The sequence below is a fragment of the Nelumbo nucifera genome, chromosome 4, assembly GCF_055504915.1.
Source record: "Nelumbo nucifera cultivar China Antique chromosome 4, China Antique-T2T, whole genome shotgun sequence".
In the NCBI taxonomy this organism is placed as follows: domain Eukaryota; kingdom Viridiplantae; phylum Streptophyta; class Magnoliopsida; order Proteales; family Nelumbonaceae; genus Nelumbo; species Nelumbo nucifera.
The window spans coordinates 50,019,453-50,039,348 of record NC_142652.1 but is presented as its reverse complement, the minus strand read 5'-3'; the positions used below and the strand labels follow the sequence as shown (position 1 = coordinate 50,039,348).

At 35.2% G+C, this 19,896-nt stretch overlaps 1 protein-coding gene across 1 annotated transcript in view; it reads right to left on the bottom strand.

Annotated features, from left to right (window-relative positions):
• Window positions 1-13,121, bottom strand: part of LOC148792275 (uncharacterized) — a 31,126-nt gene extending 18,005 nt beyond the window's left edge. The window contains exon 1 of the mRNA XM_088886309.1: window positions 12,282-13,121. Coding sequence (XP_088742435.1) covers window positions 12,282-13,004 — 723 coding nt within the window. The 5' untranslated portion in view covers window positions 13,005-13,121. The remainder of the gene's footprint in view (window positions 1-12,281) is intronic.
• Between the last annotated feature and the right edge of the window lie 6,775 nt (window positions 13,122-19,896).

Here is a 19,896-nt window from a genome sequence, read left to right as displayed (position 1 = left end):
TAGTAGGGTCTAAGAAAACATTATCAAGGAGTCCAAGGAGACTCGAAATACTGTCAAGGTCCTGAGTCTCTCACAGCCCTCCTCAAGCCCAAATTCCACCCAGACCTAGAATTGGAAGATGAAGGGGTAATGAAAGAAGAAACCGGCTCATTTTTTGAGTTAAATAGGGCATACAAGGAAGGAAACTGGTCCTTTAGAGGGGCATTCCCCACCCATGTTTGTTCCCAGAATTTTATGGAGTTACTTGAATTCAAATCATACCTGATGAGAGGGGAGAAAGCTGGAAGCAGATCATGAATGGCTTTCCAAGGTGACGCGCTTGTGGTCCTAACTCGGATCCCAGCATCCCATCCATTTTGCTCCAGCCCATGTATGCTTACCACTACTTTAGCCCATAGTTTCTCCTTCTCTAGTGGGAATCTCCACGGCCATTTCCCTAGAAGGGCCAGATTCCTTTTTCTAATGTTCCCAAGCCCCAAACCACCTAGATTTTTGCTCTTAGCCACCACCTCCCAGCTCACCCTATGGTCCCTCTTCTCCTCTCCCAGCTCCCAAAGGAAATCTCTCATCATCTTCTCCAATTTGTTAGATACCTTTGTTGGGATTTTGAACACCAATAGGAAATAAATGGGTAGGTTGGCTAGAGTAGCCTTAATCAGTGTAATCCTCCCTACAAGGGAAAGGTAATTCTTTTTCCAATAGACTAGTCTCTTTTCAAATCTTTCCACCACCAGATTCCAGAAACTCTTTCTTTGGGTTATCACCCAATAGCATCCCTAGGTAATTCAATGGCCATCCTGAAACTGCACAACCCAACAATTCTGCACTTTCCTTAATCTCTCCCTCCTCCAAATTCACACCCACTACACAACTTTTCTCAAACTTCACCTTTGGGTTGGACATTTGTTCAAAGAGTTGTATCACCAATTTCATATTCCTGATGTACCTCAAATTTCCTCCTTCACAGAACAGAATCGTGTCATCTGCAAACTATAAGTGGGTAAGGGGGTTTCCTCCCTTCCAAGTCTCCATCCTCTTAAGAGGCCCCTAGAATCTGCTTCTTGAATCAGTCTCCCTAGAATATCAGCAACCAAAGTGAACAAGAAGGGAGATAGGGATCCCCCTGTCTTATAACCCTAAAGTCTCTAGAGCAGATAGCTTGGGAGTTGGGACTCTTTAAAGGCTGGAGGGTTGGGGGAGAGAGCATAGTTGTTACACATTTACAGTTTGCCGATGATAAAATTATCTTTTGTGAGAGTGACGATCCTCAAAGCAAGTGAAAAAATTGTTTGAATTTGTATCTAAATTGAAGATCAATTTTGAGAAGAGCTGCATAGTTGGGTTAAACTTGGGGGAGGAGGATAGATGATTGGGGTAGCAAAGGCCCTAGGTTGTCCTATTACCTATTAGTCGTTGAAATATCTAGGTATACCTTTAGGAGCCAACCCTCGAGAAGGACGTTTTTGGAGTCCAATCATTAAAAGATGTGCAAATTAAGTCAACCTTAGCAAACCTTCCAGTTTTCTTCCTTTCAGTCTTTAAGATGCCACACAAGGAGGTGCTGAAAGTAGAGAAAAGATCATGAGGGAGTTCTTGTGGGAGTCAAGAGAATGAAGAATAGATCACCTGATGAGATGGGATATAGTGTGCAAAAGTAAGGAGCAAGAAGGTTTAGGGATTGGTAATATAGATAAGAAGAATACAGCTCTGTTGGGTAAATGGATCTGGAGATGGCCTTTAGAGAAAGACAGACTTTGGCATAAGGTTGTAGGAAGCATTCATGGATGTCACCTAGAGGTTGGAATGCTGGAGTGTCTGTGCAAGCTACTTTGAACTCTCCATGGAAGGCTACTCACAGTATCCTTCCCCAATTCCTCAGCCTAATCATGTATGACATGTGTGCTTGAAATGGGGTTCTATTCTAGGAAGACACCTGGATCGGTAACTCCATCCTTAAGGACCTTTTCCAGTTTTGTATTCCTATCCCTTTTTAAAAATGAATCCATTCAACAGTTTGTTTCTTTCTCCCAATGTTAGACGGTTTTGTATGCCCTTAGCTTCAATCCGATTTGATGTACTTTTGATATTTAGTGTAAATAAATAAAGTGCATGTTTGAATGTTGTTTGGTATAATTCTGTGTAAGACCCTAAAACTGGACACTTAATGAGACACGTGTTAGTTTTAAATGTTCACAGCCATTGGATAAGTCTGGGGAGATTTATCTTGCCAAGGCTGATACTGGTGTGCCGCCAAGTGTTGGGATGGCCTGTCTCAGCCACCAGGGTAAGACCCAAGGCACATGCAGTATGGGATCACTTGAATCCTTGAACCGGACCAGATTTCCAGTATTGCCCTGGACCTTGGAGACAGATGGGAAAAACTGGAAAGTTACACCTGACCCCTAGACTCGATTATGATACTTCACTAGGTGTCGGATCGGGCTATCTTTGATATGCCAATCAGTGAGATCCTTAGCGGGGGTCAAAACCTGGGCATGTTGGGGCAGTCTGAGAATTCATCTGAGTGGGTGATCATAGTGACAAGATCAGCCCCTTTGTCGGACAAAGGTAATGATCGGGAATGCACTCTCTCTGATGGAAACCAAACTGCCGGCAGTTGATTTCAATCGTTGGAATTTTGTTTTGCAAAATTTATATATGATATATATATTACATACGGTTTCGAAATGTTTGCAAATGGTTTTAATTCCCGGGATCCATGTGAGTAGAGAGTGCGGCATTGTTCCTTGCAGCCGAGGGAGAGGTCATCTCTTGTCGGGCAGTGCTTGATCATTAAGGGCTGAGAGGTTAAGTGTAAGGCCATTTAGAATAATACCTGATGGGCTAATCTTGCACCTGCCCACAGTCCCTGGGTTTTTATAAGATGGCTTGGCCCAGGGACCACTTAATGTAAGTGTTGGGCCCATAGGGTCCATGTGATGGGCTCAGGGGTTCACTGCGTTTTTCAGTGAATTCGGCTGGGCCTTGTAATAAAGGCTGAGCCGAACCCATGTGGCTGGTGTGTAGATCAATGCTTGGGTCCCACGCCATACAAAGAAGCCCAACTGGGCAGCAGATTGGAAACTAGTTAAGCACTGAACACTTAATGGGCCAAAAGCCCATTTCGAGCTGGGCTGATATGATCACCCATCTATGGGGCGAATCTGGGATTAAAGTTGGCAAAAGGATTGGGCCTTTAACCTTATCCACTTTGGGAGACCAAATTCAAATCAGATTTGAATCTGGTAACCTCCTGATAAGATCAGGAGTAAGCTGACTTAATCTACAAATAGGATTAAGATCATCCCCTATCCAAATACTGATTTGGATTGGGATAACTCCTAATTAGAAGGTTTCTTAATCAAGAAGAAAATAGGAGAAACCCTAAGAGAGAGAACAACAATCAGATTTCGAACCTAGGGTTGTGTGCAAGAAATCATCCTGCGAATTGAGATTTCGAACCTAGGGTTGTCTCAGGAGTTCTCCTCCAACCGCCGCCATTCTTTCTGACAAGATTTGATCTTTGAAGAAGAAAGAAATCAAGAAATCAATTCTTGACATCAGTTTTGTAGAAAAGACTGAAAAAGATTTGGTGCTCAGAGTTTCCGGAGGATTCTTGCGAAAGGATCCAGTGTGTAGGACGCACTCTGCTGGTTCCGTTCCACACACAGCTGTGTCATCTTCAGCAAGAGCGGATCTTGGTGTCCTCTTTGGGCATGAACACCAACTTTGGGAGATACTGCTTCTCTGGATCAGGTATAATTCCTCCCTTCCCTTTTGGTTCAGATCTGGTTCGATTATGGTTCAAGTAGGATCCTTGAATATTGTATTCTAAATTTAGGGAATATGATTCCCAGTTAGGAGAAGGTAAGAAAATTTTTGAAATTCGCCCACCCATTCCGCAATCTTTATGGCGTCCATTAGATGGATCCTACCATTCTTTCACCCAATCCCCGGGTTTTAGTTGGAATTTGGGATACAAAAGAGATATAAGAGACTTTGAGCTTGATCAAGCCGCTTTATTGCTAAAAACCCTTGACAATGTCTGTTTGGATTTCTCTAACCGAAGCTCAGGTTGGGTAGATGGAATCCGCTAGTGGGGGCAATTAGAGAAGTGGGTAGCAAGTTTTGTCCGGATCAATGTCCTAGGGATTCCACTTCATGCATGGAATCTAAATACTTTTCGTGCTATCGGAAATGTTTGTGGCTACTTTAGAAGAGTGGATGCCCAAATGTTTAAGTTGAAAAACCTAGTAACAGCAAGAATTTTGGTCAAAGCAGGGAACATACATCTTATCCCCCCAAGTATAGCATTAAACTTTGCTGGAGAGTGGTACGATTTGAGGTTGGTTATTGAAGGTTGCATCCCGTTTCATTGGATTCAAGAGGATTCAATGGTCTTGCTTGACCGAATCCAAGAGATAGATTTTAGGTTGCTGATCAAATCTAAGTACACAAGTCGGGAGGAGAAAGATGATGGAAAGCGAAAGGTCAGGGAGTCGGAAAGACAAGAGAAAGAGAAGAGGGGAAACACAGGAAAAACAGGGGTGTAAAAAGGTAGTTTCGCAACTATGAACTGAAGGGTCTTTTTTTGCAAAGGATGATGTGGGAGGAGTCTTTAAATAGGTGGTCATTTTCGAGAAAGCTTTTAGTTCACCAAGAAAGGACCTGGAGGAGATACACTCTCCACGTATAGTTTTCTAGAAGAAGGGACAGTTGGAGATTGATGGGTCCGAATCGGAAGGATGAGATTGTTTCAAAAAGGGGGGCAGAGCGATTAGAAGGGGAATGGAGGCATCACCAGTTGAGGACAAGGAGCATGGTGTGAAAAGAGTTTACCGCTAAAACAAGTTAACAGTGAACTTTAAAATAGGAGCGAGAATTAAGAGAAGGGCGAACAAGAGGGGTAAAGTCAGAAGAACATTCTCTTCATTGAAGAAGACTAGTTTCGGCCGCCCGAGTTCCATGAAACAAGTTTGCAGAGGGGATAAGGAAGAAGATTGGATTTGGGTGGTGACCAAATACAAGAATGGAAGAAAGATTAAGATCTTGGGAAAGGACAGTGATATGCTCGACAATGGAAGGAGATTTGCAAAGAATTGACATAGAAGAGAAGATCGCGGATGGAGAGAGAAATAAAGAAGCAGAAGCCCAGAAATTCGAAAAAGATAATTCCAACCCTAACGCGAAGACAGAAAGCAGTAAAGATGGATTCTCTCAAGAAGCCGGAAAAGAAGAGTTGGGATCTTGGGGAAGGTTGTATGTTCAGGGAGGAAAGAGAGCTCTAGGCAACCAAGTTTTAAGCTCTACAAAGAATATAGTAGAGGCAACGGAAGGAAGAAAAGAAAGAATATTTGTACGATCTGATCCAAGCAACCTGGTGGCTTCACACAGACATGAGGACGTGAGCGAGTCTGGCTCGCAGAGCATTCTAGCGATGGAAACTCCAAACAACGGGGAGGGCAAAGAAGAAAAATATTAGAAGAAGAGATAGGAGAGAAAATAACAGAAAAAAAGGAAGACTTTGAGTGGAGGAGGGAGGGGCCGGAGCACAAAATAGGATTTCCAAGAGAAAAAGAAGGCTTGTAGGCACTACTCAAAATTCAAAAGAGAAACAAGGGGAAGAAGGAGAAGGTTCAGAGACCGGGGATAGGGGCAGAGAGAGAGATAGGGCAGAACAAACATAAAAAAGATCAAGAAATCAAGGAAATAGTTCAAAATGGGAAAGTAAAAAAAAAAAACTAGTGGAGAGGGAGGTGGAGGTTGGAAAGTCTCTCGGCCTAGTTTTTGGGAAGGGGAATGTTTCGCAAAAATAGCATTTGGGAAGTTTCAAAAGAAGAAAAGAGAAGAGAAAAAGAAGAGGGAAGAATACTTAGAAAAAGAAAAGGGGTGAGATGAGGAAGGAGGAGAAGAGGAGGGAATGGACAAGATTGAGTGAATTGGGGGGCGGGGGAAGACAGGGAATGGGGGAGGAAGATAAGGATTCTTAGTTGATCTGTAAGGGGTATAAGGAATAGAAGGAGGAAGTTAGGTGGCATTTGATTGCACTTTTCAGACGCATGAATCTGAAAACGTTGCTTTTCAGATGCCACCTTCGTTTGATCTCCCCTATCTTCCCGCCACCGCCACCGCTGCTGCAACTTGCAGGAACGTCAATTCGATGAATAATAATAATATTATTATAATATTATTATTATTATTAATTATAAATTATTTTTACTCATTGTTAATTACTAATTATTTCAATATTTTTTATTAATTTTACTTGTGTTATTTATTAATTGTTAATTAGTAATTTTTAATTATTTCATTAAATTTTAAAAATTATTTTAATTTTTATTTGTGTAAATTATTAATTAGTAATTAGTAATTATTAATTATTTTAATATTTTTATAATCATTAATTATTTTTTAATTTTAATTATTTCATTTATTAATTAGTAATTCTTAATTATTAATTTATTATTTTTTATTTGTATTGTTTTAATATTATTTTGAGGTTGAAAATTATTTTTTATGAGATAATGCAAATTGAACTCAACATTTCCAAATAGTATGTTCTAGGGGTAAAATAGTAAAATCAGTAAATTTTAGATGGTAAAGGGTTGATCCAACACAAACAAACTTATGGATTCAGAGCCTCTAAAAAGTAGAAAAGCACATATGCTTCTTTTCAGATTTCAAACAAAAAAAATATCTTTTTAACTTCTCAGATTTGAAATTTCAGATTTATCAAACGCCACCTTAGCGAGGAATTGCCTCAAAGTACCAAACCAGAGGTGGTTTTTCTCCAAGAAATTATTTCTTGTAATCTCTGTTTTGAAGTTGGTTTGTCAACTAGACAACCAGCATTTTGAGATGAATTGCATTTTTCAGTTTAATGAAATTTCCTTTTATCCTTAAAAAAAAAAAAAAAAAAAAAAAAACTGATGCTAGAATTTGGACTCCCAATCCTCAGGGGTGTTTTTCTTGTGCCTCTTGTTTCTATCAGTTCTGTTCTGTTCCTTAACCCTCAGCCTTTCTTTTGTAAGAAAATCTGGTCTAAATCCCCCTAATGTTAGAGCTCTTTGTTGGGGAGTCTCCCTTGGGAAATTAAACACCTTGGATAACCTACAAAAGAAAAGACCCTACCTTTGTCCCAAATTGGTGTTTCCTTTTCAAAGCAAATGGAGAAAGCTGTTACCACCTGCTAATTTCCTGCCCTTTTGTTGTGAAACTTTGGGAAAAGATCTTTGGTCTTTTTGGGTGCAAGTGGAGAGGAGGCCTTTGCAAATCGGGGGGGCTTTTCGACCCTAAAACTTCCAGGTGGCCTAAGAAAAGAGGGAGGGTCTTATGGTGGTGTGTTAGGGTTGCTTTAGTTTGGACAGTTTGGGAGGAAAGGAATAATAGACTTTTTAATGATAAAGATAGGGATGAGGATTCTGTGTGGGATACTGATCAAAAAAGGATTCTGTGTGGGAATGACTGCTGTTTAGGGCTATTATCTGGGCTAAAACCATGGACCTTTTTTCACTTATCTCCTATGATGACATATGGAGAAAATGGGAATTAGTTGCTAAAGCTTCTTCAGTCAAGGACAAACCTGTTATAACCTGGAAGCCTCCAGAAGAAAGCTTCACAAAACTAAACTTTGATGGGAGCAACCTTGGTAATCCTGGACCCTCTGGGATTGGGGGAGTATTCAGGAATGCAAAGGGTCAGATAGTGGCTTTATTCTCCAGTCCAATTGGAGTGGGAGATGAGGTTAGTGCAGAGGTCCAAGCTGTTTTACAGGGGGACCAAATCGCTAAAGAAAAGAACCTCAGAAATCTGGTCATAGAAGGAGACTCCAAAGTGGTAATAGGTTGGGTGAAAGAACCGGAGACAGCAGCTTGGCCTTTCAGGGGGGCGTTGAGAAGATTCAAATGGCTAACTTCTAACATAACAGTCAGAGTTCAGTGGGAGAGAAGATTGGCAAATGGGCTGGAAGACCTACTAGCTAAACAAGGGGTGAATAGGGGTCAATTATTCTGGGCTATACTGTAATTTATATTTTTTTGAGGCTGCATCTCATGGCTCTTGGGAAAACTAAATGTTGTATCAGTTGTAAACCCATCTTAAAAAATCTATAATGAAATGCTTTATCACTCATCCAAAAAAAAAAATTCTATCTAATCAAATGGATAATATTTCCTAATCTGATTCAATTTGAAAATCCACTAAGGGATATCCATATCTAACACAATCAGATCAGATTGGAAGTCAAATTGGACAAGGATCCGATTCATTTACACCTCTAATCTGGAGTTCTATGATAGGAGAATACCACCCATGCTCAAAGTAAGTCTTATAAAATGATTATCTTTTTATCAACTTATAAAATGACTATAAGGCCAGCAATCTCGTTACTCGATCTTGGTGAATGATGTGGTTAGAGATTCCTTTCCTGCAAAGCGTGGTACCAGAAAAGGGGATCCACTTTCACCTTTTAATCTATAGTTGATGTTCTTAGTAGACTTATTTCTGATGCCAACAGTTTGGAGTTATTTCATTTCAGGGGTGGGGGCTAGCTGCAATTCTAATGCTATCTGGGATCCCATCATTAAGAGGTTTAATTAGGGGTAAGCAAGAAAAACCGAAAGACCAACCGAAACTGAATCAAAATTCCGGTTAACCGAACCAGTCAGTTTGGTTTCGGTTTGGTATTTTTAAAAAACTGAAGGTATCAGTTCGGTTTCGGTTAACCAATATAGAAAACCGGCAATTAACCAAACCGACTGGTGTACATATATTTCTATATATTTATATATTTATGTATATTTATGTATATCATATATATTTTTTATATATGTTATATTTTCTATATATTGAATATTAATAAATATGCATTATATATATAACTATATATTTATAATATATAATATATTATTTATTATTGAAAATATAATATTTTTTATATATTTCTATTTTGTATTATATATTTCCATGTTTTTATAATATATATTATAAATATAAAAAACAGACAAACCGAACCGATGGTTAACCAAACTGGTCAACTGGTGCCAAGAAATTAGAAGCTAAAATAAAAAACTTCTTGTGCACTGGATGGAATTGGTGAATTGGAAGCTTGCTGTGAAGCAAAGAAGAAAGGAAGTTGGGAATCAAGCATTTAAAACTGATGAACACAGATCTTTTTGTTAACTGGTTATGAAGATTCAATATGGAACCAAAAAGCTTTTGGAGACAGGTTGTTGCTGTAAAATAAGGCACTAGGAGCATGGGCTGGGATCCAGGTGAACCTTCTCTACCCTATAGTTGTGTTTTCCATGGAAAGATATAAAGATGGCACCTGTATTTTCATAAGGAATCAAATATAAAGTTGGTAAGGGTAATAGAGTCAAGTTCTGGCTGGACTCATGGTGTGGTGATGCCCCATTCAAGTATTTCTTTTTTCCTTTTTTTTTTTCTTTTTGAGCAAATTGTAACTGAGAATTTAGTAAATGAAAAGAGGTACATGAAAAGATGTACATCAAGATGCAAAACAAGGAAAGCAAAAATTACGAAGTCAGAACACTGTCACTAATCAATAAATCTCTATGAGCACCAGATTTAGCTAACCCATCTGCTAAGTGTTCTGTTCCCTGGAGATCAAAGTCAGCTTAACATGCATTGAGCCCGTGATATAGGAGAATAATAGAGAAACACATAATTCTATGTTTGCAGCACATAATTACTGGAAGTTATGAGTTTCATAACAATTCTATGTTTGGGGCCCTAAGTTCAGAAGAAACTTAAATGGTTGGGAAGATAGCTCATTCATCTAACTGTTACAGAAATCTCAATAAGTGTTCCCTTTGCTTATCAGGTGAACAAGAGAGTTTGGACCTGGGATAAATCTGGTTTGTTCTCAGTGCAATCTTTGTACAAGACACTGAGCTCCCAATCAGATGATTCATTCCCAAGTTCAAAAATCTGGGTCTCCTATATGCCCTCTAAATTCTCCTTCATAGCATGGCCAGAAGCACTAGGGGACTCCCCAACTGCAGAGAATCTTCTCAGGAGAGGAAGGGATCTGGATAATACTTCATGTATCTAATGTACAGAAGGCCTGGAATCCGTAAACCATCTCATTTTGCATTGCAATTTTATCACAGGGCATCTGCTTTTCAAAGCTTTGGGGTGAAAGGATACTCCCCGGAATCAGTTGAGTCCTAATACAAACACTGGCATGTTTGTGGCCTTAGTAGTAGAGGCAACATGAACCATTTGGAGCAAATAGAACTCTTGTATTTTTCAGAACAAGGCATGCTCTGAAGACGTGCTAATGAAATTGAAAGTAACATTTTTTGTGATAGGAAACATTGAACCTTCATTGATAGATTAATAAAAGAATAATGTGTAGAAAAATACACAAGGCTGGCCGCTGCCACCTTACCCTTTTTTTGAGAGAAAAGGTAAAGTAATTCATTAAAGAAGACTGAAAGAGATACATACAGCCTTGCCCACTGAGGCACTGAGCAAGGCACTCACTATGAACAACTCAAAAAAAAAACAATAAGGAACATCATACAAAAAGATTACTATACTCCAAAAAAGAATTGTAAGGGCAATTCTTGAACAGTTTGTGACTTGCCACCCAGGAATATAACCTTCCCCAAATGCCCTTTAAGACTTCCTCCTCTGATCTCAACTGATTTTTAAAGAGTCTCCTATTTCTTTCCAACCAAATTGACCACACCACCACCACTGGCAACACCTTCTGTACAATCTTACCTCTTCTCAACAGACCCCAACTCCGTAACAGATCCAATACATTTCTTCAGAGGAGGACTAAACTCCAAAAACCTCTAGCATTTTCATCCAAAATACCCAACTGAATCTGCAGTGCAGGAAGAGATGCTCCAACTTTTCAAAATTGTTACCACAAAGAACACATCCATTTGGTACTACTACCCAACCTCTCTTTGACAAATTATCAGCTGTTAAGCATTTCCCTAAAGCTGTTACCCATAGACAAAAAGGAGACTTATAAAGGAACCACCATCCATCATACCAGGTCTTCGGGGAAATTAACTTCCTCCTCCCTGCAAAGGCTGCTGTAAAAAGATTTGACTGAGAACCAACCTGAGAAAACACCTCTGACACCAAATATTCCTTGTTGTTAGCAATATCAAAGAGGGTTGGGAATCTGTCCCTAAGAGGGCTAACCCCGCACCTTACCCTTTACATTCATATAGATTTAAAGGAATTTTTTATTATTGGCTTGTGATACTATAGCTTAGGGAGTGTCATTCATTTCTGGGATTTTTTTATTCAGATACTCTCCTTTTGTAATTAGCAATACTTATCAATTTTTTTGTATATTCCCAATGTACAACTCCTTGACGTACATGGGCTGATATACTTTTGCTTTTCATTGCAAATTTACAATACAATACCTTACTTTTCCAAAAAATAAATAATGATAAATTATTTGAGAGCCCATAATTTAGCAATAGATGTGGCACTAAACAGAGTGGAATGATGGAACAGGGAATATGAAGTCAAACCGTATAGTTGGAACAAGGCTTAGTTGAGTTGAATTGAGTTAAGACTTGTGTCCTAGACAGACTGACAGACTGTCTGGAATGTTAGAATTTTCTTGGATTCTTCGGTGAATGTTTCTTGATTATGAGCCTTGGGATTCTATATAATTTTGCATCTTGTGTTCCAAATTTAGTTGCAGTAGATTGTTCTGTTCATCTTCACCCGTGGACATAGGCATCATAAGAAACCAAATACAATCTTTATGTTTTGTATGTGTGGTTCTTTTCTATCATATTTTTTCTCTATCTTCTTGTGGTGCCATCAATCCCCATGTTCTTTCTTCTACATAAGAATACCCCCTTCTCATTCTTTAAACCAAAATTGTAGCAATAGCTCAAGTAAACCAAAAGGGAATGGGGGATCCAGAGGTTGAATAATTTTGTTTACTAGCTCACTCACTCTATGGACTACATTAGTCATAAGTACCCTAAAACCACCCTGTTTATGGTCCCAAAGCCACCGATATTAACCATATATTTAAATGTATAAACATTAAAATCAACACTCCCTTCCGAAGCATCTATAATAACTGATTCAAAAGCCAGATCCAATTTTCAAATTACATGGTTAAAACCAGAGTAATGACATTTTGATATCAATAGATAAGAAAGAAATTACACAGTTAAGCCAGAATTATGACATGCAAAATCCCATACCTGATGCCAATAGATAAGAAAAATTAATAATAATTTAACCACCAAAATCTAGTTAGGTACCTCTTCCTTTTCTTTATTCCCACCAGTGCAAGCAATTGCATCAGTTACCAGAGAAATAGGCCTATGCTCGATAACCTCGTCAATAAGCCCAAACTCCTTCGCCTCCTCTGGTGACATAAACATGTCTCTCTCCATACATTGCTCAATTCTCTCAATCTTCTGCCCCGTGTGCTTTGTATACAACAAATTCAATCTCTCCCTCACCTTCAGAATCTCCTTTGCAAGGATTGCGATATCACTAGCCTGCCCACTTGCGCCACCAGAGGGCTGGTGAATCATAACCCTAGCATTCGGCAACGACCTCCTCTCCCCCTTGGCGCCAGCAGTCAAAAGCAGAGACCCCATTGACGCCGCCTGGCCAATACACAGAGTACTAACCGGCGAACGTATGTACTGCATCGTGTCATAGATAGCAAGACCAGCGGTGACAACGCCACCGGGGGAATTTATATACATATTGATAGGCTTGGAAGGGTTCTCGGACTCGAGAAAGAGGAGCTGAGCGACGACAACAGAGGCCGTGTCGTCGGAGATTGGCCCGTTAATGCAGACAATCCGCTCTTTCAGGAGGCGAGAGAAAATATCATAGGCTCGCTCGCCTCTCGAGGTATGCTCGATCACCATTGGGATCAGACCGTACGATCTCGTCGCTATGCATCGAATCGATGAGAGCTTGGTAAGTGTAGATAGTGATGGCTTTATACTCACAAGTCGGTTCCACATTCCCGATGGCTAAGGGTTTCCGGGGAGATAGAAATGCCTTCTGTTCAAAATGAGTTTTTGAGAACCTCGAAATATTATAGAAGGCAATTCGTACTGCTGTTTGTAGAGACATCTGCAGGCTCTTTGGGAATCAGATTTACTAACGGCTGCGAGATGTGTGTGAGGTTGGTCTAAGGACTGTGTGGATTCAGATCTCCTATCCACAAGAAACACAACAGCTGTACATTGGGAACATCTTCCGTCAATGGTAACATGGAGATATTCTCAATATACAGCGGTAATGAGACGTGGGTAGCCGTGGATAGAAGATCCGAACAGGGCCGTAAGGTGTAAAGAATAGGGGTGAGTATGGGTTGCATTCTAAGGTCTACCCATGGAATATGTTCACTCTCCCTCTTAAAAAAATAAACATATCCATTAAAATGTTGATTTTCAATAATCATCATATCAATATATATATATAATATACTAAAACTGGTCCTGCCATGTCAGCATAATTCTCCTTTGAGAGAAGTTATTTATCTATTTTCTCTTTTTTTTGAATTTTTTATTTTTAATTTTATGTTATTATTGAAACAATCAATGAGATTCATTTTCCAAATAACCTAAATAATCTCTTCTCCTACAATTTCTCCTAAACTATCTCCCCCACTATCCCTCACTTTCTCAAAAATTATCTCTAATTCCTATTTATCTTCTAAATTATCTCTAATTCTTATTTATCTCCAAAATTATCTTTAATTTAGTAGGGAGTTTATCCCCTAAATTATCTCTAATTCCTATTTATCACCTCCCCTACTTCTTATCTATATCTATCTAAAGAAAGTTTGGATTCAAAAAATTAAGAATTATTTAAATATTCTAACAAAACTATATAATAACTTTAAAATATTTATTCAAAACACAAAAAAATATATATATTTACAAAATATATCACAAAATTATGTACTAACAATTTAAATTATTTTTTTTCCGGATTATCAATTTAAATGTTTTTGAAATATTTAATAATATGTAATAGGTTTAAATAAATAAAATTAAAATTAAAAATTAAATATTATATAGATCATTTAAATATTTAAATAACTAAATATTTATCATAACTAGATTTTAAATAGTTAAAATAACGAAATTAAGTAATAAATTAAAAAAAATCTTCAAAGTAGAAAAATAATTATAACATAATATTTAAATATTTATTAACTAATTATCTAACAAAATTCAAAATAACAAAATTAATAATTTATTTTTCTCTAATTCCTATTTATCTTCTAAATTATCCATAATTTCTATTTATCATCTCCCCTACTTCTTATCTAAATCTATCTAAAGAAAGTTTGGATTAAAAAATTAAGAATTGTTTAAATAATCTAACAAAATTATGTAATAACTTTAAAATATTTATTCAAAACACAAAAAAAAAATTATATTTTTACAAAATATATCACAAAATTATGTACTAACAATTTAAATTATGTTTTTTCTAGATTACCAATTTAAATGTTTTTCAAATATTTAATAATATGTAATAGCATTAAATAAATAAAATTAAAATAAAAAAATTAAATACTTTGTAGATCATTTAAATATTAAAATAACTAAATATTTATCATAACTAGATTTTAAATAGCTAAAATAACAAAATTATGTAATAAATTTAAAAAAAATCTTCAAAGTAGAAAAATAATTATAACATAATATTTAAAATAATAATAATTTAATATATCACAAAATTAATAATGAAATTATGTAATAATAGTATAAATTATGATTTTATGGATAATTAAATTCAATAAATAATTAATATTTTAAAATTTAATATTTTACATATTATTTAAGTATTTAAGTAACTAAATATTTTAAATAAAAATATTTAACATAACAAGATTTTAAATAGTTAAAATAAAGAAATTATGTAATAAATTTAAAATAATTCTAAAAAGTAGAAAAATAATTATAACATAATATTGAAATTAATAATAATTTAATATTTTACATAATATTGTAAATAATTAATTTCACTTATATCAAGTAATAATTTGAGAAAATAACTTTCAAAAAAATAACATTTATTAATAATAATTTTAAAATCTTAATCTGTATTTATTATATAATTATATATACTAAAATTAATATTATTGTCTTTTTTAAAATATTTTATATATTATATATAACATGAAAAAAAATTAAATAGTTAAAATAACAAAATTATGTAATAAATTAAAAAAAAAATCTTAAAAGTAGAAAAATAATTATAATAGAATTCATAATATTCATATTAATAATAATTTAATATTTTACAAAATTCATAACGAATTATGTAATCATAGTACAATTATAATTTTATGGATTATTAAATTCAATAAATAATTAATATTTTTAACAATTTAAATAAAAATATTATTTAAATAAGTAAATAATATTGTAAATAACTAATTTCACTTAAATCAATTAATAATTATAGAAAATAACTATCAACAAAATTATATTTATTAGTAAAAATTTTACAATAATAGTGTATATTCATTATATATTTATATTTAATATAATTAATATTTATTTTATTTTCAGTAATTATTATGTTTTTATAAATATGCTTTTAATAATTATTTATAAATGTATTTTTATTTTTGTTATTTAAAATAAAATTATCAATAATTATTGGAGATTAAACAACTATTATTTAACTATTGAAATTTAATTTGTCGTATTTATTGTATTTTTGTTATAAATTTATTTTTAGTAATTATATACTTTTTATAATTTATAGATCAATACTTATTAAAGATTAAACTATTATTTTAATATTACACTATTTATTGACTAATTTAGTATGATTTCAGTATTTATTATATTTTTGTACTTATTGTATTTTTATTATATATCTATTATATTTTCATTATAAACTTATTTTCAAAGATTGTGTTTTGTTATAAATTTTCAATAATTATTGGAGATTAAACTATTGTTATTTATTAGAGATTAGACTATAAATTTAGTTGAAATTAGGAGTGTTCAATGATTGGTTCAGTTCACTTGCATGCTGTTTCACCAACCAAATCGATTTAGTCAAGTCTGCAGCTTGTCACTCGAAACCGATTGACCATTAGCGAAAACCCACCAACTCGGGTTGTATCGATTTGGGTCTATTTTCGGTTTAGTTTGTTTGTTCAAAAGACTTAAACAAACTATAATTTGAAAATTATTAAAAATAAATGACTATGGGAAATGGAAAACTATAATTTGAACAAATAATTACACAAATTATTAAGATAAATTAGTATAATATTGGAAAAAGGAAATTATTGATTAGTTTATATTAGAAATTTACCGTGTGGTTGATACTCAATATATCCTTTTGATCAGTTTTATCATCAAATTGAATATTGGGTTGACGGGGATAGTGTTTTCAAAACTGGATCAAATTGGATGGTTAGATCAAAAAAATTGGGAGTCGGACACCGTTTCACCTCAAAACCACTTTTTGTCCAAAAACCGTTTATTTGGTTAGCAAACCGCTGACCTAGGCGGTCGAACCGTTAACCCGGACAACAGGTTTTGGCCTTTTTTTGTTTTTTTTTTTTTTTGTCAGAGCGAGTCATCTGTTTGACCCTAGAAAGGGTCCCTATCCGTCCAATTTTAAAAACCTTGGACGGGAGTGGGTGCCTTGCCTTGAACTTGGCTTGGTGTGTGGCATGGCCTGGCCCAAGGCTCGACCCATGGACCAACCCGACCCACAGCACGACACAGGCCCGTGCGGGCTCGAGCCGTGGGCCGTGCTGAACCGACCTTCCAAATTATCCTAGAGGAGGAAGGCACGGCCTGGGACGCCTCGTGGGCCAGCATGACACGACTTGCACTTTGTGCGGGCCACATGTGGGTCGTGTCTTGCCGACCCAACACGACCCAATTTACACGTCTATTTGAACCCGCCCAATACTGGGGACGAGGCAGGGAAATTTGAGAATTCTCCATCCTTGATGAGGAGTGGGGTGCCTTGCCCTTGAACTCGCCCAACATTGAGGAGTGGTTACCTTGCCTTGAACCCGCGTGACACTAGGGACAGGGCGGGGATGGGGTAGATTGTCTTGACAATGGGCCAGGGAAAGGGATGGGGTGCCCTGCCCTGAACCCACCCCGTTGTCATTCCTATATAATTGTTAATTATTATTGGAATTAATAAAAATGTTAGCTTTTATAATTACTTTATTTACTTTAAAATTAATCAAAATTTCATTTAAAATCAATAAAAAGAATAAAAATTATTAAAATTACTACAAATTATTAATAAAACTAAATTTATTAAAACATATTTGTTCATATTCAATTAACAACAATTATTTTTTACAAATCAACATTAAATGAAAAGTAAAATTATTAAATCTTTCATAATTTTCCGTGCATTGCACTGGTCCCTGCTAGTCTAATTTAAAACTTGTATTATGTTTATTGATTAAATTGAGTAACTTAATACTTAGATTATTGTAATATATTAACATACAGTTTAAAATTTATTATATTATAATTTAAAATTTGTAAATATTACCTTTTACATTATTTATTTTACACATTCAAATATTAAAATGAAAACAAATGATCAAATTACTTAAATGGTAAGTAAGACCATGGATTGTGTAACAATGATGCTTGGATTCAAATCTTCACATTCTTAAAAATATTTTGGAGTTTATTTCAATGTAAGTTTGATTCCAAGGCCAGTTTCACTAATGCCAACCAAGGCTAGTTCCACTAAGGCCCACCAAGGCCAACCAAGGCCAATTCATTGGGTCAATTCAAGTAGGGTAAACCCCTAGACCCTGGAACCAACTTGGGTAGGAGTCAATTCCAAGAATTTGGAACCAAACCCTACCCTATAACAAATTGGATATGGTCAGTTCGAGGCCAATTCCATTTGGTTCCGAGTAGAATCTACCCATTTGCTCACCCCTAGTAAGGAGCAAATCCCAATTCAATTTGTATTGTTCTTTGTAGAGTAAATCCCAATTAAGGTTGGTGTAATGAGCAAATCCAGATTCAGATCGAATTTGGATTTGCTTCTCACAAAGCACTCCACCAACCTCACAACAAGTCTGGATCTGCTCCTCACAATGACTTTCAACTACACATTGGGAACACCTCCCATACATTGTATTGTTATTTATAAGGAGATGTTCCCAATACACAATGGGATAAGGCTGTGAGGTCGGTGTGAGATGCTCTTTGCAATGAGTAAATCCCGATTTAAATCACACCCCAACTGTGTATTGAAAACATCTCCCTATGAATAACAACATGAATTCAAGGAATGTTTCCCATCGACAACAACATGTGCTGTGAGGTTGGCGTGTAAAGTTTCCCTGAGTACTGGAGGAGTATATTATAGAAAGTTGATGTATTAGAATCTCGGAAGTAATGGAATGGGCCATGGGCCTACAAATCTTTATGTAGATATATGCTATCCATATTTAAATCATTAGTAAGGCATGTGTTATGTACGAGTGTAGGTAAAAGAAATAGTGGTACCAAGTCCAACCCAAACTATTGGGTTATGTGTTGTTAGATAAATTTGTGTTAATTTTTACTATTTTACTTACAATTTATTAACTTTGTTACTCTTAAAAGCAATGCACAAGCTTTGTTAAGTGACATTTAAATAGGAGTTCCAGAACATTTCTAATTAGGTCAAGCTGAACCCTAACTATCTTAACATTATTCTTTGGTTATGTCTTGTCAAATATATATATAAGTGATTAAGGAGAAGGATAGTTACTTTTTATTAAGTTAAATTAAAAAAAAAATTATTAACTTTAATTAAATTATGTTTTTATTAATTCATTTCAATTGAATTAACAAAATAACTTTTGCTAAGTTTATCATCGATTTTTATTGTTTTTATTATGTTAATTTTTATTAATTATTTAAAATATATTTTTTTATAAAATTATTTTACCAATTTTTTAGTAAATCAATAAAACTATGTTATTAAATTTATTTTAACTAGTAAATGCACATATGCATTGCATGTGACAATTTTAGATAACAATAATAATTTCAATATCATTATTAGAACCCATTAAAAATATAAGTAATTAAAGCATGGTGTGGGTGAATTTACATTTTATATTTTATTTCTATTGTTAATAAAAATAGTTCTTTTGTATCATATTTACTTTTGTTTAATATGATAAACATATCATGTTAGAATGTTCACAATTTTTTGTATTTTCTATAACTTATTATTTCTATTTTTTTTCTTATATAATTGAGACATCACGTGTTGACCTATTTGACTTGAAAGAGAATATGATGTCATTGCTTTCGAATTTTAAATTCTCTAATCCATTTCCATAATTAATTGTAAAAACAATTCGTATTTATCTTTATCATACTTATCTTTGTTTAATATGACAAATTTATAGTATTTGATATATATCAAATTTTTCTATAAATTTCTATATTTTTTTTTTGTAATTCTATCTATTTTTATATTTTATTATTTAATTATAGCATAATTGGTTAATCCATTTTTACCCAAAGGGTTGGAACGCTAGGGTGCAAGTTGTGCAAGTTGGGGCCCAGTTTGTGTTCAACCTAGGCCCAACCCTATACAATGGGCCGAAGGCTCAAGCCCAAGATCAAGCTTGATCTATCCAACCTAGGCCAATCCCGCATTAAATTTTGGTGAACTTACGGTTGGCCTTGGGCTTGGATTGGCCAATCATTATTGCGCTAAAATTTGACATAAATGTACGTGTATCTATATGCATGTATATATAAATGTGTTTATATATGTATGCATGTATATATGTAGTCAAGATTGGCTCAAAGTCTCAAAAGAAAAAAAAAAAAAAAGGAAAAGCCCAAACTTGGGCCTAGGCCGAGGCCCAAGTTG